Source organism: Myotis myotis, unplaced genomic scaffold (assembly GCF_014108235.1).
Source record: "Myotis myotis isolate mMyoMyo1 unplaced genomic scaffold, mMyoMyo1.p scaffold_m19_p_5, whole genome shotgun sequence".
Taxonomy (NCBI): Eukaryota; Metazoa; Chordata; class Mammalia; order Chiroptera; family Vespertilionidae; genus Myotis; species Myotis myotis.
In genome coordinates, this window is record NW_023416357.1 from 48,429,252 (window position 1) to 48,444,948 (window position 15,697).

Here is a 15,697-nt window from a genome sequence, read left to right on the forward strand (position 1 = left end):
CTGTACAGTACTCCCCTCTTATCCAAGGGTAATATGTTCCAAGTCCCCCCAATGGATACCTGAAACTGCAGATCAGCAGTTCTCAACCTGTGTGTCGCGACCCTTTTGGGTGTCGAACGACCCTTTCACAGGGGTCGCCTAAGACCATAGGAAAACACATTTATAATTACATATTGTTTTTGTGATTAATCACTATGCTTTAATTATGTTCAATTTGTAACAATGAAATTGGGGGTCACCGCAACATGAGGAACTGTATTAAAAGGTTGTGGCATTAGGAAGGCTGAGAACCACTGCTGTAGATATTTTCCTACACATACATACCTATCATAAAGTTTAGTTTATAAATTAGGTACAGTAAGAGATTAACAACAATAACTAATAAAATAGAACAACTGAAACATTATCCTATCTATTAAAGAGGGAATATGCTAATTGACCACTGTCACAAAGATGGTGGCGCCCACAGCCAATAAGGAGGGAATATACTAATTGACTGCCAAGCCCTCAAAATGGCAGCACCTACAGCCAGTAAGGAGGGAATATGCTAATTGCCCTGCACTCAAAGATGGCAGTGCCCATGCCACAAGATGGCGGCGCCCAGTCCCCTCAGCCTTTCCGGGGCGCCTGCCTCTGAAGTCCCCCAATCCCCTCAGCCCCCCGGCCGCCCAGGGCTGCCCGAGGCTCAGATAACCAGGGCCGAGGCTTTCGCTGCTGACAGTGGCAGCAGTAGAGGTGTGATGGGGCATCGCCTTCCCCTGATCACCAGGTTGCTTCCCACTCCTGAGGGCTCCCGGACTGTGAGAGGGGGCAGGCTGGGCTGAGGGACCCCATCCCCACAGTGCATGAATTTTCATGTACTGAGCCTTTAGTCCTATATAAGAAAGAGGCAATATGCAAATTGACCATCACTCCGACACACAAGATGGCCGGCAGGGGAGGGCAGTTGGGGACAACCAGGCCAGCAGGGGTGGGCAGTTAGGGGCAACCAGGCTGGCAAGGGAGGGAAGTTAGGGGTGACCGGGCCAGCAGGGGAGGGCAGTTAGGGGTGACTGCGCCGGCAGGGGAGCAGTTAGGCATCGATCAGGCTGGCAGGGGAGTGGTTAGGGGCGATCAGGCAGGCAGGCAGGCAGGAAGGCGAGCAGTTGGGAACCAGCAGTCCTGGATTGTGAGAAGGATGTCCGACTGCCCGTTTAGGGATCGGGCCTAAACGGGCAGTCGGACATCCCTCGAGGGGTCCCAGATTGGAGAGGGTGCAGGCTAGGCTGAGGGACACCCCCCCCTGCCTGTGCATGAATTTTGTGCACTGGGCCTGTAGTTCTATCTAATAATAGAGAAACATGGTAATTAACCGTAACTTCGCTACCCTTCCCATTGGCTAATCAGCAAGATATGCAAATTAACTGCCAACCAAGATGGCAGCCGGCAGCCAGGCAGCTGAAGCGAACATGAGGCTTGCTTTCTTCAGTGATGGAGGAAGCCAAGGTTCCCTGCCTGCCGCTCCTGGGCTCTGAGCTGCAGTCTAAGAAACAATGGTGCAATTATAGAAGCTAAACAATCCCCAGAAACTTGCTTTCAGCCAGCTGGGCCTCAGAGCTGAGCTGAAACAGTGTTTCAATTATAGAGTCCAAACAAACCCGAGGTCTCAGAGCTGGAGCCGAGCCTCAGAGCTAAAGCCAGCTCTCAGTTTCAGTGACAGCCATAGAAGGTAAATAAATCCCAGAATAAAAGAAAAAAAGAAAAAAAGGAGAGGTTGGGAGCTTCAGTGACCCGCCAGCCTGAAAACGTCCCTCAGCCCCTCACCCAGGCTGGCCAGGCACCCAAGCGGGACCCCCACCCTGATCCGGGACACCCTTCAGGGCAAACCAGCCGGCCCCCACCCATGCACCAGGCCTCTATCCTATATAGTAGCAGGGTAATATGCAAACTGACCCTAACAGCAGAAAGACTGGGAATGACTGGTCACTATGACACACACTGACCACCAGGGGGCAGACGCTCAATGCAGGAGTTGCCTTCTGGTGGTCAGGGGTCTCTCACATGGGAGGAGCTCTGCTCAGCCAAAAGCCAGGCTGATGGCTGCCAGTACAGCAGTGGTGGTGGTAGCCTCTCCTGCCTCCTCAGCAGCGCTAAGGATGTCCGACTGCAGCTTAGGTCTGCTCCCCGCTGGCAAGTGGACATCCCCCGAGGGCTGCCGGGCTGCCAGAGGGATGTCTGATTGCCATCTTAGGCCCAATCCCCCAGGGAGCGGGCCTAAGCTAGCAGGTGGTCATCCCCTGAGGGGTCCCAGAATGCGAGAGGGCACAGGCCGGGCTGAGGGACACCCCTCCCCCCCGAGTGCACAAATTTTTGTGCATTGGGCTTCTAGTATATATATAAAAGCCAAGCTACCGAAATGACTGGTCACTATGATGTGCACTGGGGCAGCCAACAAGCCCAATCGGGGCCCTGTTCAGGCCCCCCAAACTGCCCTCATCCACTCCCACTGCCCCGGCCCCGATTGCCCCCATAGGGGTAGACAACCGGACCCCACCCATGCATGAATTTGTGCACTGGGCCTCTAGTATTGTAATAAAAGTTATGTGAATTTGGTCTCTCTCAAAATATTTTATTGTACAGTACTCACCTTTCTTGTGATAATGTGAGATGATACAGTGTCTACATGATGAGATGAAGTGAGGTAAATGACATAGGTTACTAGAAGGGTTACTTGAAAATAACCACTGTGATACCTCAACAGTTGATCTGAGATGGCTCATGGGCAAGAAGCAGATATAGCATGGATCACTGGAAAAAGGGATGATATATGTCCTAGGCGGGATTTCATCACAGTACTCAAAATAGCATGCAATTTAAACTTATAAATTGTTTCATTTATGGAATTTTCCATTCAATATTTCTGAACAGTGATTGACTGCAGGTTATTGGAAAACAGAAAACAAAACCAGAGATAAAGGGATTTTGAACTGTATTTTTGAAAATACATTTTTCATACTGTATTTTTGAAAATAGGTAATTAGTTGTCTGTTTTTGAGAAATGGTAAAGAAACAGTTTTGAGAATTTCTTTGGAAAGCAAATGACCTCTTAATATATGTGTTACAATCATTTAGATTTTAGTACTTAAAATATTTTCTTAATGTCTAGATAGACACATAATCTTGTTTTTAATTTGTAGTTGAGTGTATTTTATTTAATTTCAATCAAGAATTCATGAAACAATTTTAATACTTTTAAAAACTCAGGATCAAGAACAAGTACTCAATGATACAGTGGATGGAAAAGAAATATATAATACAATTCGTCGAAAAACAAAAGATGCCTTTTATAAAAATATTGTTAAAAAAGGTTACCTTCTAAAAAAGGGTAAGTGTAAACCTTAAGACTAAAGATTCAATTTCAGTATTTTGTTATTTACAATAGAAGCATTGTGCTTACATTGAGATATGTTACCTAATAAGTTGTTTTGACATGAATTATTCGTAATTGACCCTTGATTAGAGAGCTTTTAAAGTTTTAGGAAACAGCTTATGTATTTCCAATTGTCTTTAAGTCCTGAGGTCAGTTCCAGTGCTAGGCATTTGATTCTTTGCCTCATTCTTACATCATAACACCACCCCCACCCCATTTTTTAAAAGAGAAACTTGGCATATTTATGGTATTATTTTATAGATTGGCCTCAATCTGACATTGAGAAATGTTAGGGGGCTGGAAGGGCACATGGTTACTGGAAGAGTTTTATTTTTAATTGTTGTGTGTGTTTTTATGACTGAAAAAATTACTCCTAAATAAAAAATTTTGAAGAGTTTATCAAAATGAAATTTCCAAAAATATAGTTTAGATACCCTTGTCATTTACTCTGATTCATTAAAAAAGAAGCAATATAACAATATTCAGTTTTCTACAGGTAAATTATAAACATTTTCTCATTTTCTAAGGATTAGTATGTTATTTAAGCTTTGGAATAAAAATTAAAATATTTTCTTGTCAGTAATGATAATTTTTATGATTTTAATATATATGACATCATTCATCATTTGGCTAAGGGAACTTTTCTTTTTCTAACAGGCAAAGGAAAACGGTGGAAAAATTTATATTTTATTTTAGAGGGCAGTGATGCCCAACTTATTTATTTTGAGAGTGAAAAACGAGCTACAAAACCAAAAGGATTAATAGATCTCAGTGTATGTTCTGTCTATGTTGTTCATGACAGTCTCTTTGACAGGTAAGAAATTGGTTTCCTGTTTCTTTTGTAACTGTTTTATTAATAAAAATAGTGGGTGTGTTCAGATCATTTCAAATAATAGAAAACCAATTTTGAGAGCCTTAAAATCATCCGAAAATATCAGATTTACTTTCTAGGATAATTTTTGTCTTCCTTACTTACTTCAGACTAATCTGTGCATAAAATTCTACTCCACTGTATTAGTTAGAACTTTGGAACAACATTTCCTATAGTAAGACTTGACCTGTGTATAGCATGTTTCTTCTCGGTCCCTATCACCAATCATTTGAGTGACTTACTCTGAGTCTAGTTATTTTCCCCCTATTTTATCACATTCTCTGTTAACCTAATGCATCTGATAGTGGTAGGTGTATATGCATTTGTACTGTTAACTTGATAGGCGTGTTTCTAAGTAATTTGACATTGAGAAACAATCCTACTAATAATAGACAAACAGGGTAATTGACCGTACTTTCCCTATGCTTCCCGTTGGCTAATCAGTGAGATATGCAAATTAATCGCCATCTGGTTAATTTGCATATGTAGGCGGGACGTAACGGAGCGAAGAGTGAAGGCGGCTCTGGCCGGAGCAAAGGCCTGGGTTCCCAGTGCCCTAGGAAAACCGGTGCAGGGAGCCAGGGGAAGGGGAGGCCTATTGCACGAATCTTTTCATGCAACAGGCCTCTAGTCTACACTAATAATAGACAAATAATGTAAATTGACCACCCTTTTGCAATGCCCACAGCCAATCAGGAGTGAGTATGCAAATTAACCTGACAAAGATGGTGGGCCTGTGGGCAGTGCGCATGCACGCAGGTGCTGAGCAGCTGGGGGTGGGGCGGGAGAGCAGGTGGCTTGGGGGGCTTGGCAGAGCAGGAGAGCAGACAGAGAGCAGGCGGTTTAGGGGCTTGGGAGAGTGGACTGAGAGCAGGTGGCTTGGGGGTGTGAAAGCCCAGAGTGTGGGGAGCACCAGGAATTCTTTGAATCATAGTTCTGGTGGCAGCCCCTGGACCAGAAGTGGAAGCCCAGAGCGCGGGGAGCACCAGGAACGCTGGGAATCATAGTTCTGGTGGCAGATGCATTGTGGGATCTCCTAGACCACAGGTGGGCAAACTTTTTGACTCGAGGGCCACAATGGGACTCAGAAGAAGGAGCTGCGGCTGTGTTTCCCGATGTTGCCATGTTAACACTGCTGCTGGTGAAGGGACGGAGGGGAGAGCAAGAGAACCCTCCACTCTTTCGGCTCCGCGGGCCTGATAGAACAGCCGAACGGGCCGGATCCAGCCCGCGGGCCGTAGTTTGCCCACCCCTGGTCTAGACACTCGAGCAAAGTGAGCCTGGAGCAAGTAACTGTTGCAGGTGGGGGTTGGAGAGAAAGCAAAGGTGAGAGACATAAGTAAAGTCAGAGTGTCAAGGAAAAATTCAAAGGAAGTTATCCTGCAACTTCTAGGAAATCTCCACCAATGGAGCAAAGAAAAAAAAAATGCCTCTGTTATTCTGTGAGCAACAAACCAAACTGGGTTGGGGTCTCAGACAATTCGCTCATATGATTGCAAAAACAGAAACTCCTAGATTGGAGAGGGCTCCCCTGAGGGCTCCCAGATTGGAGAGGATGCAGGTTGGGCTAAGGGACCACCCCCCCCACCCCCCCACCTGCCTACCCACCCCCCTGCACAAATTTCGTGCACCGGGCCCCTAGTTGTAATATAAAAGTAATTGTTTTAGTAGGAGAATATCTCAGATTTGATGATAAAACATTTTTCTTACCCATATTTTAAAGTTTAGAAAAATATATAAAATGTATACACTACAGCTAAATCCTGAACATCACAAGGCAAATCCAGCTGTTGATTACATCTAGTTTTTTTGCTCAAGTACAAGAGTCTTTCTTTACCTTCCATCATCTGTATTATCAGTAATCCATTTTAGAATCTTTTTAGATATACTTACCATTTTTATTACTTACTGTTATGATTAATAAAACACAAAGCAATTAAAATAAAATGTTTTTAGCAACTTGTTTTTCTGCTGTAGGATGGCATTTCTAGTTTTATACTAACTAAATTGGTAAAACTACATGAGAAATACCTATAGAGTGACAACTTCGTCATTTCTTTTTTCCAAATTGTTTTGGAGATCACAGTAGTGTTATTTATGAGTTTAAGAGATAGTCAGTTTTTTGTTTTTGTATTTTTTTTTTTGATAGTTTTTTTAAATGGTTAAAATAGCTTTGTGAAATGCTGAACTGAATAGTTTCCCTACAGCAGGGCTTTTTGGAGTCTCAGCTAGTGTTTATAATGTGAATCATTAAAAGTGGAGTAGAATATTAAGTATTTCACTAATTTATTTGACTTTGATACCCTCTCCCCTTTTTTCTAAACACTTCATAATATCCCATAAAAATAGCTGTTCCAAAAAGTAAACAAAAATAAAAACACAAGGAAAAAAGTTTTGGTAAGACATCTGGCTCCTTTTTAGCTTTCTGCTTTGCCTTCCTTTGTGTGTGCTGGATTCTTTCTCACAGAGCAGTTTCCTTCATGGTACCAAGGTGACAAATAACATCAGAGAAAGGAGTGAGCATTCCCTCCAGATCTATTGAAAATCCAGAGAATAGGATTGAGCCACCTCTAGCAGTTTCTAGTCTTGGGTTCCCTGAGGTAGCAATAGAATGGAGACCATTGCGTGCCCAGCCCTACTACTGGAGGTCATCCCACCCAAACAGTGAGGATGTTTTGTTCTATGGGGTATAAAATGGATGTCAGGGAGATAGTCACACTATAGCTTATTTGTGCTATCAGTTGCAAGAGGGAAGAGAATTTGGAGACTTAGCTTATTGAGATGAGTAATATGAAATAGGTGGTTTAAACTATTGAAGGATAAGTATGAATTCATTTAAGTAAGGCAGAGCTTCAGTATGTCATGAATAAGTTATAGCTGTTCTTAAAATATTAGTGGTTGTAAAAATTATAACACTTGAAGTTATATGGTTCTATAAACTGTTGAAATTCTTGTTTTATTGTGGCAAAAGAATTGGTACGTAACACTGTAGGCAGAAAGTTCTCTATAGAGGCCATACCTCAGTACTTCTCTGTGACTTGCTTATTGTATCACCCAGATACTCTGAATATTATTTTATTCACTGTTTTTTGTTGATCATCAATGAAGTTAACTTTTTATGTTCATGTTTAAAATTTAGTTTCATTTTGTTTTTCATACATTTTTTCTGTTAACACAGAAGTTAAAATTGCATTACTGTAAAATATGAGGGCTTTCTTGAAAAACATAACTAATTTATATATTTTTCATTATGTTATGTTATGATTGACTTTAATGTACAAATATTTATTTTCCCACCATACCATAAAGGCAATTTTGTGCTTAAAACTGGCAAGTCATTAAATTCACAAGATAGAAATAATAGTCTTAATTTTAAAAATCCAACCCATTAAGTAGGCCACTTAATAAGAAATGCATAGAATTTAGATAAAGTCCAATAAATATTGTCTTCCTCAGCTTAAATATTGCATAAAAGTTACTGAATAAATCATCGGTGCCAAGTACATTGTGCTGGCACCATACTGCTAAAGAACTGTGAGCTTCAAAAACACCAGTCTCTTTCTCCTCCCTTCCCCTAATCCTCTCCTCTCATATTTCTGTTCCTGCAGTATCAGGTTAACACTTGTTAAGAGATCCTGCAATTACAGCTAAAGCTAAAGCCAAATATGCTTCATAGAGCTGGAGAGCTGCTTGTTTTATCAGTCTGCATGAAAACTGCCAACTCTGTGTTTGAGACCAAAAAGCAAAAGAACTAGAAGAGATACCACTTTCAAATGCTAGTAGATTGTGTTCTGATTACGATGGTCAGTAAATGAATTGATGAGTCGAAAGGTACAGCGAATACATTTTCACTGCAGACTTGGAAGTAAATTATTGGGCATTCAAAGAAACTAGGAAGATATTATGGAAATAGTATTTTAAGTTTCTGATGATGAGGCTTCATGATAGAAATATTTAAAGGATTTACATCAAAAATTATTCTGGAAAATAAGCAATACAGAGATGCTCTGATATGTAATAGTTTGTATACTTGAATTCCATATGAAATAATATTTTTGCATAGAACCTAATAAAATCCATGCTGCGTTAGCTGCATGTTTTTAGTTTTATGGGAAGAAATGGGATCAGTATACCACTGTCCTGTTTGATATCAGAGTATATAAGCTATCTAAAGCAGCGGTCACCAACCTTTTGGACCTCACGGACTACTGGTTGGCGACCACTGATCTAAAGTTTATGATCTAGAAAAAGAAAACTTTGATGAGTGATTCTCACTTTGCAGATTTATTGAAGAACAGGTAAACTTCCTCAAGTTGGAAGTACAGCACAAAAAGATACTAACATGTTCTGAAAGTTTTTGGATTCAAAGCAGAAATTCAACTTTAGAAAAGTGAGGTTAAAAATGCCTCACTAGTAATACTTATAATTTGAATAATATGAATCTTAAAGAATTATTAAGATCAATAAAGCAACAGCTATATAGTTTGAGGAAAAGCTTTACCATTATTTTGATGAACTTTATATTAACATGCAACTGGATTGAAAACCCGTTTGTAGTATCAAAAGAAAGGTCAGCGTTAGATTTGCCAAGTAAAGAAAAGACCTTCTGGAGTTGAAAGATCAGATCTTTTAAATGCAATTTTAAAAGACATAATTATTCCTATTCTGGTTAATGATATTAAGAAAGGTGTTTCGGTCAGGTAGTGTAAAGCAGTAAATACACATTTACCATTTGCTACCAAATCATCACTTGCTTATTGTGCAGTTTCTTGTTGAAAGTGACTCAAGAATTTGAAGACATTTGTAAAAGTCTGGGTCAAGAATTTTATTTAATGACTAGAGGCCTGATACATGAATTCATGCATGGGTGGGGTCCCTTGGCCTGGCCGGCAATCGGGGCCATTTGGGGCCATCTCACCCAGTCCTGATGGGAGTCAGCTGGCCGGGAGGAGGGACTGCGGGAGGTTGGCTGACTGTGGGAGGTTAGCTGTGGGAGCGCACTCCTGCATTGAGCAGCTGCCCCCTGGTGGTCAGGGCATGTCATAGCTATCTGCTGGTTGTCCAGTTGTCACAGTCGCTTAGGCTTTTATATATATATAGACTAGTGGCCTAGTGCACGAAATTCATGCACGGGGGTGTGGGGGGTGTCCCTCAGCCCGGCCTGCACCCTCTCCAATTTGGGACCCCTCAGGGGATGTCCAACTGTCAGTGTAAACTGGCAGTTGGACATTCCTCTCGTAATCTGGGACCACTGGCTCCTAACCACTCACCTGCCTGCCTGCCCAATCGCCCCTAACCACTCTGCCTGTCGGCCTTCTTGCCTCCAACTGCCCCCCTACCCCCCCGCTGGCCTGCTCATCCCCAACTGCCCTCTCCAGCTGGCCTCATGGTCCCCAACTGCCCGACTTGGCCAGTCTCCTGGTCTAATTAGCATATTACCCTTTTATTAGTATAGACTAGGGACCCGGTGCACAAAATTCATTCACTGGGGGGGGGGGGGTTGGTCCCTCAGCCCAGCCTCCCCCCTCTCACATACTGGGAGCCCTCAGGGGATGTCCTACTGACGGTTTAGGCCCGCTCCCTGCTCCCCTTGGGGAGCAGGCCTAAGCCGCAGTCTGGCCTCACTTTGTGGGAGGCGACCGGGCTGATCAGGGGAAGGCACCAGCCCCATCACCCCGCTGCTGCAGCCACTGCCAATCACCGCAGCCACAAAGGTGTTTTCATCAACACGGACTCCAGTCCCTTCACCATGAAAAAATGACAACTTTCTTTAGGTATTTTCAAGATGTGTCTTCCATAGGATATGAAATTTATTTTTTTATCCTCACCTGAGGATATCTTTCCATTCGTTTTTAGAGAATGTGGAAGAGAAAGGGAAAAACAGAAACATCAAAGTGAGAGGAACTCTTTGATTGGTTGCCTCCTGCATGAGCCCTGACCTGGGCCCCAGCCAGGGAAGAGCCTGCAACCTAGGTACACGCCCTTGGTCAGAATTGGTCGCATTATCTACTGAGCCAAATCAGCTAGGACAGGATATGATATTTCTTAGACCCTCCAGCAGCAGACCTTCGTATTTTTCTCCAGGAGTGAGGTGGAAAAACCCTATATCACCTTCTTGGATTCTTATTACCCAAGTTACTAAGAATATTACCAGTGGCATACAGGGAGCTTAGCCAATGAGCGGTCAGAAAAGGTGTTTCCTCTGTAGTTCACACCGATCCCCAGCTTGGCCCCTGCCCAGGCCTAAAGCCTTAGGCCAGGCATTAGGCCTGAGCAGGGGACCCCAAGTTCCAGGCGATTGCCAGCTCCGCCCATGCCCAGGCCTCAGGCCTCTGGCTGGGGCGTTAGGCTTGGGCAGGGGACCCGCAGCCTGCTCTGATAGCAGGCTCCGCCCATGCCCAGGCCAGAGGAGCGTCAGGCCTGGGCAGGGGACTCCCAGGCGGCTCCGATCGCCTGCCCAGTCCTAAGACCTCTGGTCGGGGCCTTAGGCCTGGGCAGGGGACCCCCAGCCCGCTCCGATCAAAGGCTCTGCCCCTGCCCAGCCCTCAGGCCTCTGGCCGGGATGTTGGGCCTGGGCAGGGGACCCCCAGCCCTGTGCGATCGCCGGCTCCACCCCTGCCCAGGCCTCAGGCTTCTAGCTGGGGCGATCACTGGCTCCCCCTCCCTGGGTGGCATCTGGTGCTGCCCGCCCCACCTGCAGTATGCAAATTTAACGGCCATCTTTGTTGGGTTAATTTGCATACTCTTCTGATTGGCTGGTGGGTGTAGTGAAGGTACGGTTAATTAGCATCTTTGTCTTTTATTAGTGTAGATGTAGATACCAAGTCTAAACTTACTATGGAAAAGTTATATCCATGGGAAGTAACACAAGTTTTTCTGTTTTTTTTTTAATGTTTAATTTCTTTATTGGTTAAGGTATTACAAGTGTGTCCTCATCCCCCCCCCAATAACCCCCAACCTCCCCTCCCCCCCCCACTCATGCTCTCATACCCCTGTTGTCCATGTCCATTGGTTTGACTTATATGTGCACATAGATATCCTTTGGTTGATCTTTTCCCCTTACCCCCACCCTCCCCTACTTTCCCTCTGGGGATTGATAGTCTGATCACTGTTTCTCTGTCTTTGGATCTGGCCCTGTTCATCAGTCTATGTTGTTCTCTGTAATCCACAAATGAGTGAGATCATGTGGTATTTATCTTTCTCTGACTTTCTTATTTCACTTAACATAATGCTCTCCAGTTCCATCCATGCTGCTGCAAATGGCAAGAGTTCCTTCTTTTTTTTTACTGCAGCGTAGTATTTCATTGTGTAGATATATCCATGGGAAGTAACAAAAGTTTCTTATTTTAAAAAGTGGTGTTTTTCCCCCCGAGGTATGCCAGTTTACCATCTCACCTGTATTTGTGTGTGTATTACTGTAAAATAGTTGGGAAATTCCAAGAAATCCTGAGTTGAATGCCAAGGAAAACAGCATCTGTAACATATATTTCAAGGAAGTGAAAAGATACCTCTACCAGATAATAGGACTAGTGAAAAATAGGTTAATACCAAATTATGTATCAGAAAATGGACATATAGCACAAAGGAGGAATTGTGGATAAATGCTGTTATCTTTTTCTTTGTTGTATTATCAAATATATGGCAGGCATTGAACATTTCTTGCATTTTGCAAGCATAGAATCCAGTACACTGATGGACTTTCAGCATTAAGGTGCAGTCTAATGTGAAGTTAAAGGCAGCCCTCTGCAATAGATGTGATGGTATGCATGTTCAGGAATGTTGTGAAGGAATTGCTCATTTGGCTGTTTTCCTGTCCACTCTAATTGCACAGCTGCACAAATTTTTCAGATTATTTTCAATATTAAGAGGTCTTTTAGTCTCTATTTCTTTATATGAAGCTTCTGACTCTTAATATTGCTTTACTTTATTAAAAATTTTTTTTGTTTTTAAACGTCTCCTGAGGATATTTTTCCATTGCTTTTTAGAGAGTGAAAAGGAGCAGAGAGACACAGAGAAACATCCATGTGAGAGAGACACATCAACTGGCTGCCTCCCACACGCATCCCCACCAGGGCTAGGAATCAAAAGGCACCTGCCCTTGACTGGGATCAAATCTAGGATCCTTCAGTCCACAGGCCAACACTGAATCACTGAGCCAAACTGGCCAGGGCTATTTTTTAAATTTTTATTTACTTTATGGTGGTGGTATTGGTAACTAAAATTATATAGGTTTTGGTGTACAATTCTATAGCATATCATCTTTATATAGTTTTATGTGTTCACCACCCAAATTCAAGTCTTCTGTCACTATTTATCCCCCTTTACCCTTTTACACTGTTTTACTTTAAATAACCATTTCAGGGCACAAGTTAAAGACATTTCAAAGATACAGAGCTATTGTATTGAAATATATGTGGGAACTTTTACATCTTTATCTTTATAGTATTGCAGTATTTATTTTCATTAAGGTTTTTTTTGCTGGATATTAAATTTGAGGTTGGCAATTATGTTCTTTCAGCATTTTAAAGATTGTTTTCTGCCCTGCAACATTTTTGTTTTCATTCTAATTGTTTCTCTTTTAGAGATAACGTATCTCTCTCTTTTTTTCCTCTCTCTCTTCAAGGTACTGTCTTTTTCCTTTCTCTGGATGCTTTGACATGCGTTCCTTATCTTAGATTTTCAGCAGTTAAACCAAAATGTGCCTACAGTAATTTTCCTTTAAAATTTATCCTAATGTTTGTAGAACTTATTCATTAACCTCAGACCTGTTGTCTATTGCCAGTTTTAGAAAGTTCTTGGTCAGTAGCTCTCTAAATAGTCTTCCACATTATCTTTCATCTTCTGGGAGTTGTGCTGCACATTATATCTTCTTACTATGTCCATTTGTCTGTTATATAGTTTTCTATGCTTTTCATCATTTTTCCTTCTCTATGACTTAGGCTGGATTTTTTTCTGATTTGTCTTTCAGTTCACTAATCCATTCTTTTAAAATTTAATGCATTTATTAAGTCTTAATTTAATTGATTTTAGAGTGAGAGGAAGGGAGAAAGGAAGGAGGGAGAGAGATCAATTGGTTGTTCCACTTACTTAGGCATTCATTGGTTGCTTCCTGTATGTTCCCTTACCCGAGAGAGAACTCACGACCTTAGCATATCTGGATGACACTCTAACCAATGGGGCTACCCAGCCAGGATCTCCATTTAATTCTTCTTTTATAGAGCTAGTTAGCTGGAAAAATTCTCTTGTTATCTATCTCCTTGAACATTGTAATTACAGTGTTTGAAAGTTCATATCCAACCTCAATATCTGATTATGTGGCTTTTTGGCCCTATGAAGTGTGGCTCTTCCACAAAATACCACATGCGGGCGCACATACAGTGCGATTGAAACTTTGTGGCCCATGCGCAGAAGTTGGTTTTCAGCCTGGGCGAGTCTATTTTGAAGAAGTACTGTTGATATTTGGCTCTGTTGACTACTGAGTTTGCCAACCACTGGCCTAGACTAGAGCAAAGTGAGCCTGGAGCAAGTAACTGTTGCGGTGGGGGATGGAGGAAAAGCAAAGGTGAGAGACATAAGTAAAATCAGAGTGTCTAGGAAAAATTAAAGGGAAGATATCTTAGAACTTCCAGGAAATCTCCACCAATGAAGCAAAGAAAAAAAAATGCCTCTATTATTCTGTGAGCAACAAACCAAACTGGGTTGGGGGTCTCAGACAATTCGCTCATATGATTGCAAAGACAGACAGAAACTCTCAGATTGGAGAGGGTGCAGGTCGGGCTGAGGGATCCACCCCCCAGTGCACGAATCTTCGTGCACTGGGATGCTAGTAAAATTATAAACAAGAAAATGAAAATCGGCCCATCTACTCAGAGATAACCACTAAGAATATTTTTGGTCTACAAATATGTTTGTAGTCTTTTTCCAGTGCAGATAAATGTATATTTTATATCATCCTGAATCAATACATTTAGTAACATTTTATTTGCTTTTAAAAAGTGTTTAGAATAGCTATGTGAAATTCTAACATTTTTGCTTCAATTCCTTTGTAAGTTTTCTATTTCTAATGTTCTTTAAAATTAATTTATACAGTAGCTTTAAAGTTTTTAAACTTTGAAAGATAAATAAAATTTTAAAAATTTTTGTCTAAAAAGTTTTCTAAAATATATGCAACTGACATTTTCTTTTTAGTAATGACCTGGTACAATGGAGAATTTCTCTAAGAGTTATGTTAATTTTCTATAAATTATTTAATATATTGTGATTTTTTTTTAAGTAGTTTAAGTTAATAGTACTTTTTGTTAAGCTGCCTAATAACTTTTTTGTTTGTATTTAAAGGCCAAACTGTTTTCAGATAGTAGTTCAGCACTTTAGTGAAGAACATTACATCTTTTACTTTGCAGGCGAAACTCCAGAACAAGCAGAGGTAAGTTAATTGTTTCTTCAGTGTAAACATTTAGCCCATGTTTTCTTTAATTTATTTTTCAATTACAGTTGACATTAATTCATACACACACACACACACACACACACACAGAGAGAGAGAGAGATTAGAAATTTATATACTTCACAAGCGTTTGTTTTGTGATAAAAAGGATGTTTGAAATGTAATCATCTTTTTATTTTAAGGAATGAGATCTTTCAGGTATAAAACTTATTTTTTTAAAGAAATGCAGAAAAACACAGTGAAGGGTTATTATAAATGAAAACTCCATTTTAAATTGGCCTTTAAATATTCTGTGATATTGAGTCCAACTGAAAATGCTCATTTAAAATCCTCTTTGCAGAAAGGTTATAGATATTCTCAGTACAGTCAAAAGGTAAGCCAGTTAGTTTTGCTCACAAGTGTTGTTATTTTTCACTGGTTGAATTCCATATCCAAAAACAGAAGTTCAGTCATCAGAAAGAAAACTATTTTAGGAATTTTTTATAAGTCTTAACTATAATGTCTGCTTTTTGGACTAGCCAATTATCTATGTGCAATGCCCTTCTAAAAACCTTTAGTGTATAACTAATACTATGAAGAAATAATGTTTTTAAAAAAATTCCTTTTAAGATATTTTGAGTTTTTTGAATCATATTTCCTGTTTTTTAGTGGTATTTTGTGAAAATATGGCTATATTTCTGCTTCTATTCTATGGAAGGAACTTGAAGGTGGTTAAGAGGTCAAAGAAAGCAACTACTTTGTAAGCAACTTCGTTGGAAATAGAAGATAATTTGCCATTGAGGCAGATGCTGTGGATGCTTTCATAATTTATGAAAATATCCATTAAAAATTATGAAAATATCTTAGACTCTAGAATAACTTGATAAATGAAACATTGTTTTATGACTCATAATCAAGTCATATTTCAAATCTTTGCAAGATATCTCAAATACTCAGCATATAACACAAAAACATTTTATATGTATATATCCCT

General features: G+C 41.0%; 1 protein-coding gene across 5 annotated transcripts in view; it reads left to right on the forward strand.

Annotated features, from left to right (window-relative positions):
- Positions 1–15,697, forward strand: part of RASA1 (RAS p21 protein activator 1) — a 107,825-nt gene that overhangs the window by 70,676 nt on the left and 21,452 nt on the right. For all 5 annotated transcript variants that reach the window (XM_036307975.1, XM_036307974.1, XM_036307977.1 and 2 more), the window contains 3 exons: positions 3,244–3,364; positions 4,067–4,223; positions 14,616–14,703. In XM_036307975.1, the coding sequence (XP_036163868.1) occupies positions 3,244–3,364; positions 4,067–4,223; positions 14,616–14,703 (366 nt within the window). The remainder of the gene's footprint in view (positions 1–3,243; positions 3,365–4,066; positions 4,224–14,615; positions 14,704–15,697) is intronic.